Source organism: Octodon degus, unplaced genomic scaffold (assembly GCF_000260255.1).
Source record: "Octodon degus isolate 3935 unplaced genomic scaffold, OctDeg1.0 scaffold00068, whole genome shotgun sequence".
Taxonomy (NCBI): domain Eukaryota; kingdom Metazoa; phylum Chordata; class Mammalia; order Rodentia; family Octodontidae; genus Octodon; species Octodon degus.
Window position 1 is genome coordinate 830,814 of NW_004524644.1, and position 22,713 is coordinate 853,526.

General features: G+C 39.1%; 1 protein-coding gene across 1 annotated transcript in view; it reads left to right on the forward strand.

Annotated features, from left to right (window-relative positions):
• Slc26a3 (solute carrier family 26 member 3) overlaps positions 1–21,922 on the forward strand; it is a 30,370-nt gene extending 8,448 nt beyond the window's left edge. Inside the window, exons 6-20 of the mRNA XM_004634978.2 lie at positions 847–999; positions 1,549–1,631; positions 5,474–5,621; positions 5,736–5,849; positions 5,947–6,024; positions 9,372–9,467; positions 12,085–12,191; positions 12,729–12,798; positions 12,887–12,979; positions 13,701–13,796; positions 14,111–14,344; positions 15,606–15,660; positions 19,160–19,302; positions 19,421–19,486; positions 21,468–21,922. Of these exons, the coding sequence (XP_004635035.1) occupies positions 847–999; positions 1,549–1,631; positions 5,474–5,621; positions 5,736–5,849; positions 5,947–6,024; positions 9,372–9,467; positions 12,085–12,191; positions 12,729–12,798; positions 12,887–12,979; positions 13,701–13,796; positions 14,111–14,344; positions 15,606–15,660; positions 19,160–19,302; positions 19,421–19,486; positions 21,468–21,491 (1,560 nt within the window). The 3' untranslated portion in view covers positions 21,492–21,922. The remainder of the gene's footprint in view (positions 1–846; positions 1,000–1,548; positions 1,632–5,473; positions 5,622–5,735; positions 5,850–5,946; positions 6,025–9,371; positions 9,468–12,084; positions 12,192–12,728; positions 12,799–12,886; positions 12,980–13,700; positions 13,797–14,110; positions 14,345–15,605; positions 15,661–19,159; positions 19,303–19,420; positions 19,487–21,467) is intronic.
• The last annotated feature ends 791 nt before the right edge of the window (positions 21,923–22,713 follow it).

Sequence of the window (22,713 nt, forward strand, 5' to 3'; positions counted from 1 at the left end):
TCTTGCCTCTAGCCTCTTTGCAGGGAGTTCTGCTGAAGGATTCCATGCTGGGCCTGCAGCCTGGGTCAAATGAGGATCCCCGGGCCCAGGTTATCTCACTCATTCACTGGGCCTGCTCTCTGGGTCTATTCAGGATCCCATGGCCCCCATCGTCTCACTCACTCTCTGGGCCTGCGCTCTGGTTCTAATCAGGATCTGGAGGGCCCTGGCTGGTCTCACTTACTCGCCGGGCCTGCGCTCTGGGTCTATTCAGGATCCCGCAGGCCCAGTCATCTCGATCCACGCTTTTTAAAAAGAAAATTATCAGGGATTACAAGTTATTTGTTTGGACCAGGGATATAGCACAGCTCCTGCCTGGCAAACACAAGGTCTTGAATTTGATTTCTGTTACCAAAACAAAAGTTATTCTTCGAATAGAACAGTAATGATAGTTGGGAAATAAAAATCAAAGATATTAATTATTATAACTGTCCTACTAACCTGTAAAAAAACAAAAACAAAAGACAAAGAGACCTTAGGGCAGATGAGATCTATTGTAAAAGTGTGAAAAGAAAAGTATCCAACACAGTTTGACCCTAGCCAAAAAACATCTCAGGAAAAAAAGAAAAAAGAAAGAAAAGAAAAAAAAAAACCCAGAAGCTTCCCTCAACCCATACCCTGCTAAGTGACACTTCTCACCTCTCTACGTGGGTCTTCCTGGTTCGCGATTAGCAGGTACAGAGCAAAGAATTTCCATTCACACATGCCTTAGGTTTTGCTTCAATGTTCTTTTTTTGTCTTCTGGGAGATAAATGTTGCATTCAAATGAAGCATTAATACAAAACTTTTGTGTTTTTGTACTTTTAGGTCCTAGAGTCTGTATTCACCCAGATAGAGAAGACTAACATTGCGGACCTTGTGACATCCCTCATTATCCTAGTTGTTGTATTTGTGGTTAAAGAAATAAACCAACGCTACAAAGCAAAACTCCCAGTGCCTATCCCCATTGAACTCATCATGGTAATTGATCATCTTGGAAAGTTTTTCAAAGTGCAGTACTTTGATGTTGAAGACCCTTCACTGTCTTATAGATCAGGGGGTTTAATGAGGCTGATCCCAACTTTGCAGCAGATGGGTGTAATATTTAGTATGGTGTTCTCGTCATTCAGAATTTCATAACTTACTCTTATGCTGCAATTTGGGGTTTATTATGTTTTGTTTAGGGGTAACAAAAATGATCAAGATTTGAACGTGGCCATGGTTGTACCACCCTGTCAATGCACTAAAATCTACTGAATCATATACTTTAAGTGTGTAAAGCACAAAAATTTTAGTTGAATAAAACTGCTACTTTAAAAAAGAGAGGATAGAAAGCAAGATGTTCAAGGGCAAATAACACAACTGTGAGAATCACTTTAAGACTTTTTTTAAAAAATAACAAAGCTTTGGTTAGAACTGCTTATATAATATAGCCAAGCAGGAGGTTTTGAAAATATTTTTTGTTTGGTTGTTGTTTTTTAAAGTAACACCCTTAATTGATTCTCACATTTCTAACTTGCATCGTTCCAGACTGTGATCGCAACAGGTGTATCCTATGGCTTTGACTTCGAACACAGGTTTAATGTGTCTGTGGTTGGAGAAATGAAAAAAGGGTAAGTCTGTCTTGTATGCTGGCGTCAGTACAGAATGCACACAGCCCTCCGTACACACCCTGTAGAGCCCTACAGCTGTAAGAAAGGCTTGGTGGTTTTTTTTTTTTTTTTTTTGTATTTGTATATACAGAATAGTTAGGATAGATATACAGCTACTTTCACTTAATTCAGTGAGAAGAAAGATTTGTAGTAATAGTGTTTGGACAAGATACCCTGTCTGCTTCTTGTACTATGGATAACCACTAAGAAGATAACAATGTACAAGGTATTAATTATTGAAAATGCCTATTAATCAGCTTTGAAACTGTCTCATTGATATTTGTTTCAAAATAAAATAAAATAAAAAGAAAGGCTTGCTGCCTTCTTTCAAGCTACAAAGAATATCACAATGTACTACTGTGAATGTTGGGAGTTTTTGAGGAAGAACTCACAGGCCAGACAAACAAGGGCACATATGAAGGTAAAAATTAGGGAAGGTAGAAAGCTAGGCAAAATAAACCTTTTGTCCTTTTCTTTTTTTTTCTCAGAGCATTATAAAAGGATTTTTATGCATAAAGAAGCACAAATTGAAATCAGATTTCCTTGTTCGTGAATTACTATAAACAATATGTAGTGCTCTGACTGAGGTTGCTGGAGCCAAGTCCTGAGAGTTCAAAAGAGACCCTAAAGAAATTCCAGCACACCACTCAGGCGACACAGATAGGCACACTCTGTCCTTTCTCACGATCAAATCCAAAGCAAAGCCAAAGCTACAGCAAAAAGGGTGGGGAGCCCAGTGTGTATAAGGAACTTGAAGATGTGTGTCATTATGGTTAGTGGGTTCAGGAGGGAGACCCAGCTTGCGTTCTCTTTTTTTCTCCCTCTTCCCTCTGGCCATAGATACTACCAGTTTCTTTCAACTTACTGAGGAAAGATTATTTTCCCAAAGCAATCAATCAATCAGTCAATAATCACTCTCATTCCCAGGGCTTAACAAGTCTTTGAGAATTCCAGAAATCATCCTCCATATAGATTTTTGTGTTAAAAAATCACAGAGCATTTTTAAACCCAAATATTTTTTTGTTTTGTTTTGCCTTGCTTTTTAATTTAGTACAGGGCCCACAGGGTCTCACTACACAGATTGGACTCCTAGTGATCCTCCTCTTTTCAGCTTTCCAAGCACTGGGATTACAGGCACGCCACCAAGCCCAGTCTCAGTTGCTGTCTCAGCATGCCCATGGGTGGGGCCAGCACTGCACACCAGGAATCAAACCCCAGTGCCTGCGCCTTCCTAAGCAGGCACTTTAGTCCACTGAGCTATCTGGCTGGCCCTGCAAATATGTTTCTATCACCAGATTTTCATGTATTCAACTTACTGAATTGCAAGCCTCAATTCCAATTTTATAGGTCATGAAATGGAAACCGGGCTGAAGTAAAAGACTGTTTCCTGGGTTGCCTTCCACCCTGTAACTTTAAGTGGTAACAGGTCATTAAATGGCTTGGGAGATATAAACCACATTGAAAAATAACCAAGTACAGACTCAAAGAAAGGTTTGTCCTATGGATAACTCACTACTATTATGGACTACTGGACTATATTGGGATATTTTGCTGAGTTCATGTACCTACAGTATTGAAATAACAATGGAATGCCCTTCTCTGACAAAACTAGCCAAAAAAGTGGGATAGAAATGAACAACCATTTTGTATCAGTATACTCAAAATAGTTAGGATAGATACACAGATCCATTCTCGTAATTCAATGAATAGAGAGGTTTGTTCTAAGACTGTTTGAGACAGGATATCATGTCTGCATCTTGCACAATGAATAACCACTAAGACAACAATATGCAATGTAGTAATTATTGAAAATATGCTAGTAATCGGTTGTGAAACTGTCTCATTGCTATTTGTAAATCAATAAAAATTATTTGTTTTAAAAAAGAAAAGCTTGTCAGGCAGAAGGGTTTTGAAAATAAACAATCACCTTACATCACTGAGTAATAATCCTAGAGATCTTATTTAGTAAACATAGTTTAAATGTCTTTGGATCGCCCTGCACAAGGTCTGTGTGGTGGGGAAGCAACTAGCTTACACGTATTGATCATTTGCTCTACAGACAGCCAATGTGGCTTCATAGGTGAGCACCTGCCTTCTAGAGACAGAGTGTCTGAGACTGACTTCAGACTTACTCAGACCTTGGGCAAATTCCTAAACAGCCTCAACACCCTTGGCTGTAGAAATGGGTTAGAAACCAATAGTTCTCACACAGGATTCTGTAAGGACTGAATGAGTTAATGACTGATGTGGTAAGTATGTGGCCTGCAATTAGTGTTCACTCTTCATTACTGTTATTACCAATTTATCACCAAAATTAGGTAAAAGGCACTTGATACACTTTTTTTACATGTCTTTTTTTTTCCTAAGTGATGATTAAATGAAAACCTTAGGTTTCTATTAATTGCAAATGGACTCATACTAGAAGGTAACAAGTATAAATTATTGCTCCTCTGCTATTAATGCATGTGCCACCTTAGAAATGTAATAAAAACTAGGTGGAAATACTTTGTCTAAAAGTAAATCTCAATGGAACGGTAAAAAAAACCACAAAGAAATATTTAGATTCCAGATGAATCCTATAAGGCTAGCTAACAGGTACTTAGTGTTTCAAAAAGTGTAAATAGTATTCACATTCATTATTTAGCCAGTCCTTCCACAAAACTATGAAAAAAAGAATTAAACAAGGACACTAACTCAGGGAGGACAAAGGGCCAGGAAATGAAGCTTTGGAAATATAAATCTCCATACACAGCTCTATAGTTTTCAGAGACCAAAACAAAAGAACAATAGTAGGGTCCTGGTTATTTCTGTATAAAAATGTGAGATTTAATTTTATCACTGATGTTTTATTTTTCAAAAATATAACATTTCAAGGTAATGTTCTCATTTCTGGTGCTAGTACAGTATGTAATATTAACAATTCTTCACATTGAAGCTGAAATTTTATTATCAAACACATGCACAAAATATGGAACACCAATTCAGAAAAAGTCAATTGAACTCAACACACTTCCAGTGAGTTTAATGTAAAAACAGATTTTTATAGAAAGTGGGCTCTGACATTGAGTTTGAGATACATGTACTTTTTATGAGTATAAGTACCGCGCGCTAACCGATTGCGCCACTGGAGCTCCACATGTACTTTTTATAACACAACAAGTAAGTATTTTTTTTAACTGCTCTAAGTTCAGGAGCATAAGCACAGAAGTATCCTCTGTGGATGAATATTGCTCTGACACTCTGCCACTTTTAACTAAAACTCTCTCGTCATCTGGGTCATGGTTGGTTCTAGAAGTTCTGTGGAGCTTGGGATGAATTCCAAGGCCCACCTCTTCATTAGGGCTTTTCTATGAAAGCATACTGTTTTAACCAATGGAGATGTTTTGGCCTTTGTTGACTCAGAATTGTGTTTGCTCAAAGAGCATTTGCCCATGGATAAGGACTAAGGCATTGTGGGTTAACGCTTCATAAGCCATGGAGACAATGCAAGTGGGATCTTAGACCCTTTGCATGGAGCACACAGGGAAGTGCACATCATAATGTGGGCACCCTGGCAAAATCATGTCCACCTCCTCACTATCACTGGACCAGATTTACAGCCTTTTATCAAATTGAGGCAGCACTGCTCCACAACAATGAGATGGAAGATTTCAAAGTTTTCAGTGGGACTAAATTCTTGTAAATTTGTATTCCAGATTGAGATACAATTCAGCTTAGACTGCATTCCTGTGTTGATTTCCCCAATAATGACATATATTTATGAGCAAGCTGGTGACATAGAGATTTGCAAATTTCAATTTCAGATTTGAGTCACCTATCACACCTGACGCGCAGATCTTCCAGGAGACCATTGGCGACTGCTTTGGCATTGCAATCGTTGGCTTTGCAGTGGCCTTTTCTGTTGCCAGTGTCTATTCCCTCAAATATGATTACCCTATTGATGGCAATCAGGTAAGTGCTCAACCTACGCTGGGTCTCATTAGGTGACTTTAAACAAGTTTGTGCACATAATATTCTTCTAAAAGAGAACACTTGTAAAAACATTTCCACCTGTTCTCCTGTTAGGAGTTAATTGCCTTGGGAGTGAGTAACATATTCACTGGAGCATTCAGAGGATTTGCAGGGAGCACTGCCCTCTCCAGATCTGGGGTTCAGGAGAGCACAGGTGGCAAGACACAGGTATTTCAAAGGCTTTGCAGCCATCCTAGTGTTAATAGTGGGGCACCCGTCCAAGGGGAAAGGGCAGATTCTGAAGAGAACTGTTTTGTCTTCACAGATCGCTGGGATTCTTTCTGCTGTCATTGTGCTGATTGTCATTGTGGCCATCGGATTTCTTCTGGAACCACTCCAAAAGGTAGCCTTTTTCTCTCACTGGGGTGATAAATCTAATGTCCTTGTCTCTTCAATTCTGAAAACACAAACTAAACTAGGAGACATGAGGTAACAAACTTGCAAGTACTCTCCTTAGCCAAACTCTATGGGCCAAAAACATTTCCCTTGCCCTGGCAGCATTTTACAAATGCTAGGAATGCTGATGCCTGAACTGCCTTATCTACCGTGGTCTGTGCATGTGCGTAGGTCAGAAGATAATTAATGCTTAAGCAGGAAAGAGCCCTGGCAGCACAGCTCCAACATGGATGGACTGAGTGAAGATTTTCTTAAAGACTGACAACATCTGGCCCTCTATCTAGTGCAGAGCATGGTGCTACCAGCCACACAACGTGCCCTTGTGACCACACCCTGCAGCTCCTAGAAGTTTGGTTGGACTCCAGACAACACTGTCAGCTTGCAGGATAGGAGCAGACAGCCAGACAAGCCAGACATTGGCCTCACCTCTTCCCCCTTTCCCTGTTACTGTAAGGGCTTAGCTTAATGTTTGTAAATTGCTGCAACTGCCAGATCTAAAATATAACACCACACCCTGGAAAAACATAGGATCTCTAGGAAACTAGATGTTGTAAATACAAGTACTTTGTTTATTGTGGTTTTCATATGATTTTAAGATGGCACATAGAGTGATAGGTCATTGGCCTTGTAGACCTGCTTCTAATTCTGGCTCTGCCACTGATTATTTATGTTTTTGGGGGCCATTTACTCAACTTATCTGAACCTCAGATTCTCCATTTGTATAAGAGAGAGGGAAACAGTACCCACCAGGCAGAGTAGCCATGAAGATTAAATGAGTTAATGTACATGAAGTACTTAACATAAGTCATTAATATTATTAATTTAATCATTAGTATTATTAGCACTATTATATAAAGAATCAGCTACACCTCTGACTACAAATGATACAGAGAGATGCTACAGCCTGCCAATGTTTATTGGCTCTTATCTAAGCCTTTTTTCCATGTTGGTTGGTAGCTCAAATGTGAAATTAGTTCCCGATTTCTAATCTTCTGGTGTGGTTATCCCAAAGAGCCTCAATGGCCAAAATATCTTCAAGCAATGCAGAGTATGTTTGCTAAATTTTGTGTCCTCCTGATTCCAAAAGATGGTGTAAAAGAAGCCAAGGAATCACCGCTAAAGAATTAGGAAAATGTGTATCTACGTAAACAATAAATGCACAGACCTTCCCACACAGAACAAGCCAGCTGTGCTGCTTCCAGGTGTGAAGGTGGGCTCTTTTCAGCCCACATCAATGTGGGGACACTAAAGAAACAATCACCATGTAAATGCCTATCTCGCTCCTGAATAAACCATACTTTAGGACACTGTACAGGATGTTAACCAGAGCACCCTCCATAAAGAGCCCATGGGAAGGCCAGGGATATAACTCAGTGGCATATGAGTCTGCCTAGCAAGTGCGAAGTCCTGAGTTCAATCCCCAGTACCAAGAGAGAGAGAGAGAGAGAGAGAGAGAGAGAGAGAGAGAGAGAGAGAGAGAGAGAGAGCCCATGGAATAAGCTCTCTTTAAATCACTGTGTCAGGAATGTCACCTGTAAGCAACTTTGCTTCTTCTCATTATAGGAAGATGAAATAGCCCATAAGAATAGCTAATGGGGCGCTGGGGAGACAGCTCAGTGGCATATGTGCCTGCCTGGCAAGTGTAAGGTCCTGAGTTCAGCCAACAACACTGAGTAGGAAAAGTTCGTGCATGCTTTCTAAGTCTTAGAGGGGTCATAGGCATTTCGTGCTTATTTAAATCTTTGTATCAGTTGCAACATGGATGCTGCATCTCTGGTAAAGTGATTCCCCTTTCTTTCCTGTGGTTTTTCACTGTGCTGTACTGTAACATTTACTTGTAAAAGTACTTTTTCATGTACTGTGTTATTGAAAGTTGCTTAGCATTGTCCCATGGAATACTGACCAGCTGGGAAATAATGCTTGATGGGGACAAATATCTCTGACAGGTGGCACTTGACATATTTTATTCCTACACTAAAGTCCTGCAGAGCAAGGAGGCCTTTTGTACAGAGTTCTACAAACCCTTCACCAGGTACGCCGTGGCTGTGGCTCTCACAGCATGCATCCAATATCGAAAGCAATACATTGACATTAATTGGGACAGTGACATAAAGTAGATTACAGCCTTTATTCAGCTTTCTCACTTTTTAACTGGCATTCATTTGTATGCAGCTTCCTTTTGAAAGTTATTTTAGGACTATATATCTCTTAAACAATGAACTCTAGTCTCACAATGAATCAAATTAACTACTTAGATATTAATAAATAAAAGTAACTTGGGCGAATTAAAAATACTGGATCAGTTAAAGAATCTTTAAGATATTCCAAGAAAAGCTGTATTAGGCTTTCTTTGGATGTCAGACTTTCTTGGCTTGAGAGTAACAAGTATACAAATTCCAGACTCTACTACTTAAGGAACAGTGTGAAGAGGGCACAAGCCTTCCTACCCTAGTATTAAAATCCAAACAAGATGGACCATATTTGGCTTTTGAGCATGTCTCATCTTAACTATCACAACTCAAAACAATGGCATTTTGGCGTGCAAAAACCGGGGCCTAAAGGGATGTGTGCAGGTTCAGGCCCAGGCCCCTCGCACAGTGAGTCTACTACTTAATGGTGTGGGTCCTGGGGCTTCTGTGCAGGCTGTGCTGTGGGAATTTAGTTCATGAGTTCATGGGGAAGATAACTCAAATGAGCCCATCCACTCGTTTGTTGAAGGGTACACATTTGCCAGGAAAGGTTCTGGGGATAGAGCAGGGAACAAGACAGATGTGACGCTTGGTATCCCAGAGAGGCCACTTCAAGTGTTTGTAGCCTTTCTGTGATCTTCAGCTTCCTCTTACAGAGTGGCCTGATTGCTGGTCATCATTACAGGTTTGAATTTTCCTTCCAGGACCTGAAGCTATTTTGTTTTCACAAAGATTTAATCCCCATCACCTCAACTTTAATAAACAAACAGATTAGATTGGCTCTACTTGGGAAGCACTGATTGCAGTGACTAGGCCTGAGAATCTTCCTGTGTCCTAAGGCACAGGCTAGGTACAATGAGATTATCTATGGCATTATCACAAACAGGAGTTAAACGCTTGTCCCTGTAGTAGGGATAGCCTCACGCAGGGGACAGGTCAGAGTCCCAGTGTTGATGAGTCTTACCTAGCATTTTTCAACTGGCAAAGGGTGTATCCTTTGATAAGCTTTGAATACTGCTAAAGAACCCACTTATCTGCAGCTATACATTTCCTCCTGTATGACTTGAGTAACTTAAAGTATATTTTGTGTTTATGTCTTTCACAGTCCGTGCTGGCAGCTTTAGCACTTGGGAACTTAAAGGGAATGCTGATGCAGTTTGCTGAAATAGGCAGATTATGGAAAAAGGATAAATACGATTGTGTAAGTCAATGCAATAACATTGGAAAAGACATACACCTCAATGGTAGTTTAATGCTCCAGTAATAATACATATGTACTTGGATTAAATATACATATGTATATTGATATTACAATCTATGTGAAATTTTGCTTTTTTTTTTTTTTTTTTGGTGGAACCAGGGATTGAACTCAGGCCCTTGTGCTTGCCGAGGAAGCACTTATCCCACTGAGCCATCTCCCTGGCCCCTGAAATTCTGCTTTTATTGCATCTGTTCAAAATCATCTTAATTTGTTTTACTTGCCATTTTAAATTATACCCTTATATTGCATAGTGTTGTCTTCATAGTGGTTGTTCAGAGGACAAAATGCAGGCATGATATCCTGTCTAAACAACAATATGCAATGTATTAGTTATTATAACTGTCCTACTAACCTGTTTTGAAACTGTTCATTGCTATTTTGTTTTCTCATTAAAATGAATTTTAAAAAAGAAAACATTAGAAACAAAAAAATGTGAATTTCATATTATGGTTGAATTGTTTATAAATAACCAGAGATTATACAGATGAATATTCATGGAAAATAAAATTAAATTGTACACAAAAAGAAGATAGTGAATAAGCACTATAAAAATGAACATTGAGATGTATATATACACTGAAAATCATTTTTGAAAGTACTTCAAAGACATTTCTAAATATACTGTGACTCTCAAGAATCTGTTACTGTTTGGTGCTGAAAATGTATTTCTTATATTCATTTCATTTTTGGATAATAGTCTAAATCTTACTTCATATCCAGTGGAAATACTACAAATGCTTTCATTTTTCATTGAATTAAAAAGATTATACAAACTGCTATATTGCTGGTATCTACAATGAAAAGATTCTTGACTTGGTCAAATTTATCTAGCTAAATAGATTACTTGCCAATAAGCTCAAGGATTTTTAGGATATATCATTTAAAAATTGATGGTAGCACCCCAAAGATGTTTGCTAGCAAAAATACATTCTCTAAAATGTTTTCAATTTATCTTTACAAATATTTTCTGAAAATTATTGTGGCTGTTTTATTTTTTCTATATTTCAAGGCTATGAATGTGAATGAATCAACATTTATCATTTTGCTAAAAAGAACAAATATATTAGTTGATTCATGAAAAAAATTAAATTATACCCCTAATGATTATTCTCTGGAATTTTAATTTAGAAGGATCCAAGTAGGAAATACTCTGCAAAACACCAATGCAAGACTTTCCTAGATCTCTTATAAAACTTTTTTAAAAAATGTATTTAGTACAGGGTCTACAGGGTTTCACTGTGTAGATCAGACTCATAGTGATTCTCCTGTTTTCAGTCTCCCAAGCACTGGGATTACAGGTGCGCACCTCTAGACCTAGTCTCAGTCAGCGGCTCAGCGTGCCCCGGGGGCAGGGCCAGTACGGCACGCCGGGGATCGAACCCCAGCCGCTACACTCTGCCTAAGCAGATGCTTTAGTCTGCTGAGCTATCTGGCCAGCCCTAAAACTTCTTGAAGTGATCCCAGTGCCCCAGAAACTCTCTGGATTTTAGGATACACATTGCTTCTGTTCTTCATTCCATACTGTGGCATTTGCCAGAAAATCTGTGAAGAATTTGAATTCTGAACATTCTTTCAGGAAGCACTCTTTTGGAAAGGCTCCCAATTTCTGTCAGCATGGCTTGCTATGAGAATTCAATAATTTAGTCAGGGCCAAAGTCTATAGTGTAAAAGCACTTAGAGATCATAAAGTAATAAACTACACTTTGTTTACTTTTTTTCCTGATAGACTAATGGAGTGGGGAGCTTATAGTATCCTTTTGTCATCATAAGGTTCTTGTAGAGATAGTAGCCATTAATTAAATCAACAGATCAAGAGTGAGATTAAGGGCTGGGAAGGTAGCTCAGTGGTCTAAGCACCTGCCTGGCAAGCACAAGGACCTGGGCTCGATCTCTGGTACCACATGCTATGCCGGCCCCAGGTGCAAAGCTGGCCACAAAAACCAGGAATGGTAGTGCATGCTTGTAATTCCAGCACAGGGGAGGCTGAGACAGGAGGATCACTATGAGTCTGAGCTGTGTAGCAAGACCCTGTACCAAATAGATATTTTTTTTAAAAAAAAGAGTGAGATGAGTATAGCCTCTACTAGTTAACTGGCTGATCCTAATAGACTGATTCTAGAATTTTTGTTCTCACAGATGGATTCAGTTGAGTTCATTTAACTGGTTCAGGGATGGAGCTAGAAGTGGAGTCTCTTTGGATTTTCTTATATGTGTTTATGTTTCTGTGACCAAGAACCTAGGTTGCAGCAATGACCTCTTGAGACAGGTGTCCTCCTGGCTACTTTAATCCCTGTCCCAAGATAACAACTTCCTTGGGCTGTGGATATAGCTCAGCAGCACAGCGCTTGCCTGGCAAGCATGAGGCACTGGGTTCAATTCCCAGTAAAAGAAAGAAAGAAAGAAAGAAAGAAAGAAAGAAAGAAAGAAAGAAAGAAATCAACTTCCCACCTTCTGCTTTTGGCCCTATGAATTCACACATTTTCATAGCTCTAGACATAAGACATTGTTCTTTACCCAGAGTACATTGCAGTGTGTGTGTGTTGCTTTCTTTTCACAGCTCATCTGGATCATGACCTTCATCTTTGCCATTGTCCTGGGACTTGGGTTAGGCCTGGCAGCAAGTGTGGCATTTCAGCTCTTGACCATTATATTCAGGACCCAATTGTGAGTACTCATTGTGCCCTGAAGCCTGACCTGACCAACCAGAAGAGTAAAGTGCAGTTTGGTTGATTGGCACGCTCATTTATGAGCACTGGCCAGTATACCCCTCCTCACGTGACTCACCTGAAGGCCCAGCTTGGGAACCCCAGCCCATGGACCAGCCTACTCCTGGTCACTTCCTGTTTTGACACCAGTTCTAGACATCTTAGACATCATTTGTTTACCCATGGACCAGAAGTAATTGTGCTCTAAGAGGGTTTCATGTCCCTGTCCTTAGCTTGTTAAACACAGGACTCTGCTCCCATGAAGACTGTGAGGTTCTCCAGGTCTAGTGAAGCACTCTCCCTCTTCAGAGATGGTGAAAAGGCACTCCCACCTTAAAAGCCTGAAAGCGGGGGGATTAAAGAACTCAAAACCACACCAGGTCCTGATGTGCCACAAAAGACTGAAATCCTTAACTCTTCGGTTCAAAGCATCTCCCTAATTTTAGGTGAATTGACTTTTTTTGTGTGAATTGACTTTTTTTTTGTTTCCCCACAGTCCAAAATGTACTACACTGGCTAATGTTGGAAGGAGCAATATTTATAAGAACAAAAAAGATTATTCTGAGGTAAGGGAAATTCTTGCTTGTCTTTACTTGCTGAGTGATAGCAATATAAATCTAATGGGCACCACTATGCCCTTTCTCTGCCTTACAGATGTATGAGCCAGAAGGAGTGAAAATTTTCAGATGTCCATCTCCAATCTACTTTGCAAACATTGGTTTCTTCAAACAGAAACTTACTGATGCTGTAAGGTTTGGGGTTGTCCCACTCTCTTTTCCAGTTCTACTGACTTTCTGGGAACATGTGTTTGTTCTTTAGCACAGCGATCACTGACTTCATGTCTATTGAGGCTGGGTTGTTGCCAGTGTTTTGTTTTGTCCTACATCCCACAGCAGGTAAAACTGCCTCATAAGAGGTCCACTATAGGTTGATCTCCTTGGATGAGGCCCAACAGACAATATTTTATCAAATTCTGCTATAAAGTAAAAAAGATTTGCCATAACATCTTAAGCTGCTGATTTTTAATAGATGTTATCCTACAGATTTTTTTGGGGGGGCATCAGCTTCAGAAACAATAGGGAAACATCTAATATTTGACTGCATTATTGAAAATATTCAGGATGGGAGTTATAAGTGAATACTTAACAATAAATCCTGAGAGTGCTGTTAAGGATGACAAGGAAGCAGTCTTTAAAATTAAGAAACAAAAGTTCAGTAGTCTTAAAACATGCCCCTCGGCCTACTTTGTGCCTTGTACAGGGCTGCCATATGGTCTAACAATTAGCTTGCTATACAAACCATAAATCTGATATAATATATTGATATTTTTAAACAAAGTTTTAAATTTCATCACACATATTTCTACGATGTGTCCTTATTCCTCAGCCCATCTCAGCTAGTGAATGGAATTATGCTATGTAAATAACACAATATTCATACTCTTCTAACATAGCAATGGATTTTTCAGGTCGGCTTTAGTCCACATCGAATCTTACGCAAGCGTAACAAAGCTTTGAAGAAACTCCGAAAACTGCACAAGCAAGGCCAGCTACAAATCACTCCTGTGAGTTTCCTGATCACTTTTCTGCACATTCTAACTTAAAAGCTTATTAAACTATAACTCAAGGTGTGAGTTACATTCCTTTAAATGAAATGCAAGTTAAAGAAGGTATTCCCTGTGATTAAATGTTATTTTTTTTTAAAAGACCTCTGTCTTTCTAAAAGTCTTATTGTCCTGGCTTGGTAAAGTATAAAACACAAGTATCTACAATTGCAGTGCTTGACCAACTTTAACTCTGTGCACAAAGGTTCTCTGGTCTTCCTGCGCACACACATTTTCCCTAGTTGGAACCATCACTTTTGTTATTTTCTTCACAGAAAGGGTTTATTTGCACCACTGATGGCTTCAAAGATTCAGATGAAGAGTTAGACAACAACCAGATAGAAGAACTGGATCAGCCAATCAATACAGCAGATCTGCCCTTCCAGATAGACTGGAACGCAGATCTTCCTCTCAACATTGTGGTTCCCAAAATCAGCCTCCACAGCCTCATTCTTGACTTTTCAGCCGTGTCCTTTCTTGATGTTTCTTCAATGAGGGGTCTCAAAACGGTAATTGGGTTTCTCTTAATGGAAACAACCAATCATTAACTAACAATAAAAACTGAATTTATCCTTTACATGACATGCACTTAATTAAAAATAATTTTTGTACATTTTAATCTTAAGTATACCATGAAAGGGGTGGATGGCATGGAGTGTTCACTGAGCTCTTTAAAAGTGCATTTTCCATGAGACAGCACACAAGTTTAAAGGCAACCAAATTTACAAGCCTGTGTGCTAAACTTGCTAATCGGCAATTAGGCTCACACTTGTATCCAGTTTGGCATCAATTTGGGTGCTTCCAACTGTGAAAACTGTATCTAACTTACCCTGAAATCAGAGGACATCTGGAAAAAAATAATATAGTAGGTCATTTTGTTTTATACTTATCCCTTTTAACCTGATGGAGTTCATTTATATATATTTAAATATGTATAAGAAAATAGACATATGAGAGAATAAATATCATATGTGATTTAAAAATAGAACTGAAAAATTAGGCTGTGGTCCACTCTTTTTCCATAGTTTTGCCACCATTTCTAAACAAATTATTTTTTGCAGATATAAAGAAAGTTTAATAAATTCCTCATTTCCCTTTATTTTTCTTAGATTTTTCACAGAAATCTGCTTAGGAAACCTGACCTAAGATAGGACCTATTAAATATGGGAGAACTATATATAAAATTAGCAGAAAACAATTTAGTTTTCTTCTAGCTTTTAAAAAAAAATTAATGTCATATACCACCCAAGATTTCTTGCTTTTTCTATTTTCTTTCTTATGCCCCCATCTTACTTTAACCTATGAGGGAAAAAAATGCACCTACTTTTTCTTTTCTAAGACTAAAGACCAAGAAGCTGGGTAGAGATGCTAGATACACCCAGTCAGTCACTGTGGACAGGGATAATGGACCATGTGGGCCACAGTGCTTTGGGTTTTGTTTTACTTTTATGTAGACTAAAATTTGTAGCCCAAATCATCCCGAAAGAAGACATTATAATAAAATTAAGTCAGAGCTGATCTTGTGAGTCAACACTCGACTCAAGAACTATCATTTTTGACTGCTTATGAGCTGAGCTCGTCCCTCTAGGCTTATTTCCTGCCATGGGGCATCATTTCCAACTTTAGTATCTCCTTCTACTATTTTCTCTTTTCAAAATGTAAAAGGTTCTGAAAGCAATATATCATTCATAAAGTATAATTATGATAGTTTTCTTTACATTTCTGACAAATGAAAGTGTTCCCTAAGTTGATGTACTTTATTTTTGACAGATCTTGCAAGAATTCATCAGGATAAATGTAGACGTATACATTGTTGGAACCGATGGTAAGTTCTTTTATGTTCTGTCAGTCATGTTAGCTCACTGCCAGTGCTCAATGTAGACAGGCTCTCCCAGAGAATAGATATTTTATATGATAAGCAAGAAACAATTCGATGTTTTAGTTGAGCCAATAAAAATTCCTATGAAACAGCCTCTTTGTGTTTTAGTTGTGTTGATGTATAACTGAATGAGTTTTATGATTTGAATTTATTTTTTTATTTTTTTCTATATTTTAGGGAAAGGTCTACAGGGGTGTTCGAGGTCTTACTACTAGATCAGACTCATACTGATCCGCCTGTTTACAGCCTCCCAAGTGCTGGGATTACAGGTGCACGCCACCATGCCCAGTCTCAATTGCTGTCTCAGAGCTCCCCAGGGGCGGGGCTGGCATGGCAGGCCTGAGGATTGAATCCCTGGCCCCTGGCACCTGCTTTTAGGCACTTTAATCCATTATTTGGCCAGCCCTATGATTTGAATTTCGTAAGCAGCAAGAGTGAATATGTTAACTGTTGTTCAATTTGAACATGAAGAAGCAGTCTTGTTTTTCTGTGTCTCTTCCTACCCTCTCTTGCATTCCTCAGATCCTAACAACTTGGCTTTCGCCTCACCTTATTGGTGAGTCCACCACTGCCATGCTTCTCAGTGGTGGCCAATGTGTCAGAATTAACCATCTATTTCTCTGTCTCCTCCCATGTGAGTCTACTTGAGTATCTGGTCTTTTTAAAACATGTTTCTCTTTTATTTTTTCTTTTTGCAGTACTAGAGATTGAATCCAGGGCCTTTCCACTGTGCCACATCCTCAACCCTTTAAAAAAATTAAATCAATTTTTACAATTTTGAGATAAGGTCTCATTAAGCCACTACATTCCTGTGGTGGGGTCAAACTTTCAATTCTCCTGTCCCAGGCTCCCAGAGTGCTGGGATTAGAGGTGTGCACCACCCAACCTGGTTTTAGGTCTTGTTTTGGAGACCCTCCCCCTCCCTGACTTGCACATGCCCATCTCTTTGATTCATCTCTGCCTTCTGATTCTCAGTTTCTGACACTGGCTCCTCTCCCACCCCTTAGCAGGAAATATTCCTTTGGATTCAACTTTAAATTCTACAGTTCTATGGACTCCTTCTAATCAGTCTCCTACATATCAGACATATTTACATCTTAATGATTTCTCAAATTATAACTTCAGCCCAGACCTTTCTTCTGAGCTGCAGACCCATGCATTCAATTGTCTGGATGCCCCAGCCCCTCAGATGCACACATTCAAAGCTATGAGACCCTCACACCTTAAGAACCTCCTCTTCTCCTTTCCCATAATGATGGAATCCTTCCATCACTACTCATTCTATTGCCCAAATAGAAACCCCAGAACTATTTTAATTCCTTTTTGTCTTCATCCTTTTATAGTTAGTCTCTACAAATATTTCTCTTTTGTTTCAGTCTCTTGCTCTCAGTGTTCCAGACCTTTCTTTGTTCTTTGTCACCTGGGTCCCTGGAAGGCCATTCTAACCACAGAGTGTCCTTGTCTGTTCATGGAATAACCTCACATCTCACTTTTCTAACTAGAAAATGTCTTCAACAATTTTTTCCAACAAGAACTGTGAACACCTCCCTCCTTCCTCAGGCAGAGCACTGGGTCTTCAAAACCATTTGCATTTGTAGAATACACACCTATCACATTCTTCTGCAGTTCACTGTGTGTTCTTGAGTGAATATCATCTCTTCCAGGACAGAGATTATTCTTGTTTGCTTTCTTCCCTGTCTCTTGCTCAGTTCCAAGGACATGACAGACAAGTAAAGACTTTTTAGCACCTATCGTCAGGCACTGTTCTGGGTGAGGATACAACAGTGGATGACGAGGCTCTTGCCCTCAGGAAGTTCACAGTCACTCAGGAAAGGTGCTGTGCAATAAGCAAATAAAACCATATTTCAAACATGCCTTGATGAACAAAGAGGTTAAAAGAGATGGCATGGTGGTGTGACTTTGGACTAGAACTAGGGATGTCCAGGAAGTGGTGTGTGTGAGTGGAGATGAGTGAAGTGCGGGAGTCAACTTGCACAATGTCTTAAGAGAGAGAGAGCACTTTAGGGAGCAGTGACAATAGGTACACAAGTCTGTCAAGAGGCAGGAGTTGGTATCTTCAATCTCTCCTCTACTGGCTCCTATCGCTAAAATCTAAAGATGCGCTAGAATGTTGAGTTGCTCACAATTTCAAATATTCTGTTGAACAACTTTATTTCTTCCCCACTCATCATCCCAAATGGATCTTATTTCTTCCTTTTCTCTTCAAGACAAGGTCTCACTGTATGTTCTAGTCCAGCCTTGAACTCACAATGATCCTCCTGCCTCAGCTTCCCAAGTGCTGAGATTACCAGCATGTACCTCCACACCAGGCCATCCCAGACACTTTTGAAAGTGCCTATTTCCTGTCACCTTGGCTGCCTGGCATCCCTCCCCATCAAGCCGACATCATCACTTTCCTTTCTGTTCCTCTTCTCTTGGCCATCCGTCTGTTGGAAGCCTGTGAACAGCCTCAAGCACCTCCATGCTTTTATTCCTTCTCTTCCTCTACCTTTCTGCAGACCCTAGGCACTGTGAAATACTATCTGCTCAGTCAAACCTTCCCAGATATCCACCACAAGGAGATTCAGTTTTAATTTCCCTTTTGACCTTTTTATTATTGAATTAGAACTTTGCATACAGTCCACATGGAGTCATATTTGGTTGAATGATGTGTGCAAACAAATGAGTGCTTGTCAGTGCCTATAGGAAGATGTTCTCTGATAAAATCCAGCAGTTTTGGGAAAATGAACTACAGTGAAGTAACTGGTTAAAAAAAAAAGGTCTGGTAGTCAAAAATTACAGCATATCAATGATCTTAAAGCATGCTTCAATTTGGGAAGAATCCCAATATTAAGCATAAGTCATGCTTGATGTTGCAGTCATGAAGTAGGAAGATTAACTCACTATGCTCCTGGTTAAATGAAAACTGACCAATTTTCTTCTAAGTAGTAGTTAAGGCTTTTTCATTAGAACCTTTTCCTTGTCACATTAGATAATTACATATGTATATTTATTAGAGAGACCTCCTTTCATTCCAGAAGATATTGCGCATAGGTATTGCTCCATTGTAACCCACAGGTACTTTGCCACAAATTGATGAAATGCACATTTGCAAATGTGATTTCTAATTACCATCTTCAAAGACATCTGTGACCAAAAAATTACTCCATCCTTTTTTTTTTTTAATGTATTTAGTACTGGGTCTACAGGGTCTCACTACACAGATCAGACTTATAGTGATCCTTCCTGTTTTTTAACCTACCAAGTGTTGGGATTTAGGTGTGCACCACCACACCCTGTCTCAGCGTGCCTCAGGGACAGGGCTGCACAGCAGGCTGGGGATTGAACCCCCAGCCCCTGTGTCTGCCTAAGCAGGTGCTTTAATCTGCTGAGCTATCTGGCTGGCCCTTCCTTCCTAAGTCTTACAGCTCCTTTTTCCCTGCAGATGATTTCATAGAGAAGCTTACTCGGTGTCAATTTTTTGATGATGAAGTCAAAGACTCAATATTTTTCTTAACAATCCATGATGCTGTCTTGCATGTTTTGATGAAGAAAGATTACAGTACTTCAAAGTTTAATCCCACTCAGGTACCACCTCTTTGATGATATTCGTGTTTATAATAATCTGCTTCGCTTCAAGTTTCCTTTGTATTTCAACAGTTTAGAAAATTGATTCCTCATCCGTGTTTTCATCCTCTTTCTTTAGCAAAAAGAAACAAAATTTGACTTCACCATAAATACAAATGGAGGATTACGTAATCGAGAGCATCAGGTAAGATTTTTCAACAGGCTTATCTTCATCCAGACATCACAGTTAAAAACAAATTTAACAGTTGTCAGGCGTCCTCCAGCATGTTAGAGAAAGCTTAGTATTTGTTTGAGCCCCTATGTCTTACCCCTAGAAAACTGAAACAGTGCTATTTGATCTCTTAAGGAGTTGAGGAAAATAAGCATACCCATAAAAGAAAAAAATCCATTTGCAGGTGAATCAGTAATGCAGCTGAGAAACTAACATGCACCTCCCTATGTCCTGCTGCCTGGGAAATCCCTAGTAAACACCAGCTCAGCATACAGTTAAATTCCTTTCCTTCCTCAGTAAAACCAGTCAACGGTTAATCATTTAACTGGATAGTTTCATTTCATTCTAGAACACTCATTTCTAGAACATTCAGTCTTTAAGACAATGTCTTTCATTTGGGAAGGGCAGAATCTCAAATCAAAATGGGTTTCTGTTGAAGGGCAAGAGGCTCAGAAAACTGAATTAATTTGCTTGAGATTATGCATCAATTGATTGCAGCAGAATATGAATTGAGATCTGATGACAAGACCTGTGTTCTGTTCACTAGAGTATACCAACCACCTCTAGCCTTCCATGAAAAACTAATAGACTGAGAGTCCTAGAAATTTACTGACTGCCTTCAAGGATTGAAGTTGGTTAATGGTATTTTTTCTTAATTGAAGGAAGATCTAAGAACAATAAAAAGGAATGTAGATTAGAAATAAAGAAAAAATAGGCATGGTAACATACACATGTAATCCAAGCACTGTGGGAGGCAGAGGCAGGAGGGTTTCAAATTGGAACTCAGCCCAGACAGCATAGCAAGCCCCTGTCTCAAAATATAAACAAACAAATAAATGAATTGGACATGTGCATCAATGCAAAGCTCTTGTTTTAAATCCCCAGTAGCATAAAAAGGAAGGGAGATAAGGGAAAGAAGGAGGAAAGAGAAGGGAGGGAAGGGAAGGGAAAGGGAGAGGAGAAGAAAGAGAGAGGAGTAAGGGGGGGGGGGGGAAGGAAGGAAAAGGAAGGAAAGAAAGGCAGGCAGGCAGGCAGGCAGGCCGGCCACAAGATAACCCCAGACCAAAGAGTGATGTCAAGTAGCAAAGGTCAAATGAAAGGATCCTTTCAGAAGGTTAGATAGACCATAGAAATACTGTGATACTGCTTCCCAGCAGGGTTTCCAGAGAAACCTGAGTAACCTGTTTTTTAAAAAACTTCATATCAGAAACCCTGTCCCCAGCACCTGGATTTAGAATGGGTACCAAGTGCTAGGGAATAAAGCATGAGAACAGCACTTAAATTTGATGTCTGATCCAAGCTTTACAACCAAAACTGACAGAACATAGGCAGCACCATGCTATAGCTTAGCTTCTTCATCTTGAAGAAAGAACCATAACACCAGCTCCTGGCTATAAGACCACAGTCAGTTAGATCCCTGGGGCCTGCTGTGCCAGCCCCGCCCCTGGGGTGCACTGAGACTGCAATTGAGACTGAGCATGGGGGCGCGTGCCTGTAATCCCAGCTCTTGGAAGGCTGTAAACAGGTGGATCAGTATGAGTCCTACCTAGTAGTGAGACCCTGAACGCCCTGTAGACCCTTCCCTAAAAATACAAAAAAAAAAAAAAAAAAAAAAAGTCCACAGTTGGGAACAGGCTACTGTAGTAACTGGAAGGAAAAGCTGAATGTGCCTGGTCAGCACAAGTGGCTCTTGGAGCTTGTATGGACTTGAGAGATATGTGAAGAAACCCAATGCTACAACACATAGGCTTTTATGTTGTTTAATTAGGCCCTTCAAACACACACATTAAATATGATAACTCATGGATCTGTGCTAAGTAGCAATGGAAAATGTCTTATTAAAATTCAAACAAAAGATTTGTTGATGACTCTAATAAATTCTATCTCCTAGGACATGATTATTGAAAGGGATATAACAAATCTTTTTAAACAAGAAATTTCCATCTTCTTTCAGGTACCAATTGAAACGAAATTCTAATCAAAATACAATTTAGAGGATTCCTCATCTGTCACGTGAAGAACAACTTAATACCAAGAAAGTTATTGATAAATTCATACATTGTATGAAGAATATTTTTATTTGACAGAACTATGTTTCAAACTTTGGAACGAGATTGTTCTAACATGGTATAGTTTTCACATATCTAGTATAAAATTATGTAAATATTTTTAATTTAATACCTTGTAGATTTATGAAAAAGGAAAATTATTTTGTTTATATGTATTTTTGTAGCACTTTCCAGATTCCTATCCAAGTCATTACCTACATGCATAATGCTTTGTAGTGTATTTACTCCTCAGCTTTGAATCTTATAATTTATACAGGTCATGGTAAAATATGTCCATTTTTAAAAATTCAGTTGTACAGTGGATGTGTCTCCTTTTATTAAATTTGGTAACTTTGTGAAACATGTGCAATGGGTCCCTTTTATGGTGGTATGACTAGAAAATTGCTCATGAGAACCTAACAAGGTTCCTGCAATGAGAATTTTGTTTAAACTATGATTATCACTCAATTTTTAAGGCATCTGACTTTCCATCCAGATTTAGACATAGTCCTTTAAATGCCGTGTCCATAACCGTAACTCCTTTTTGAAGCAAATCTTTATTTTTCTCCCTTTTGATGTGAAAGTTGCAGAAGCTAATGGGGGCTATTAAATAACCATGAGAAGTGAAAATTAAGAGGGTAACAGCATGGATAGCCAATTTTATTGGTCTGAATGAGAGAAAAAAAGAGGTGGCAGAAAAAAGTTTAACTCTGGTGGTCATTATTTTTAACTCATAGGGAAGAATAAAGGCTTTAGAGCTGCAATTTGCTGGAGAACGAGATTCCCACTTAGGTTCCTCTTTTTCACTGTCATTGTCCTTGATTCAGATTTGTAGCTATTCACATAAAAGTTAGAAATTAAACAACAGCATCACCAGAAGAAGAATCAGCATCTTCTAATTAAACTTCAAATCACTTTGTCATTAGGAAATCTGTGCCAGTTGTTTTATTCACACTCCAAGCATTTGTTGTTGAAGCATCCTTTCATCCTCTGCGAACAGTGTCTTTGCTGACAAGGTTTGTTAATGGATTAAGCCCAAACACAGAAAGGTACAGTAAAGGTTACTGACATAAGTGGTCTCAGTTAAAACCTACAATATCAGCATACTTTACACAGTCCTTCAATTCTTTGAGTTGTAGACACTTCATAGTC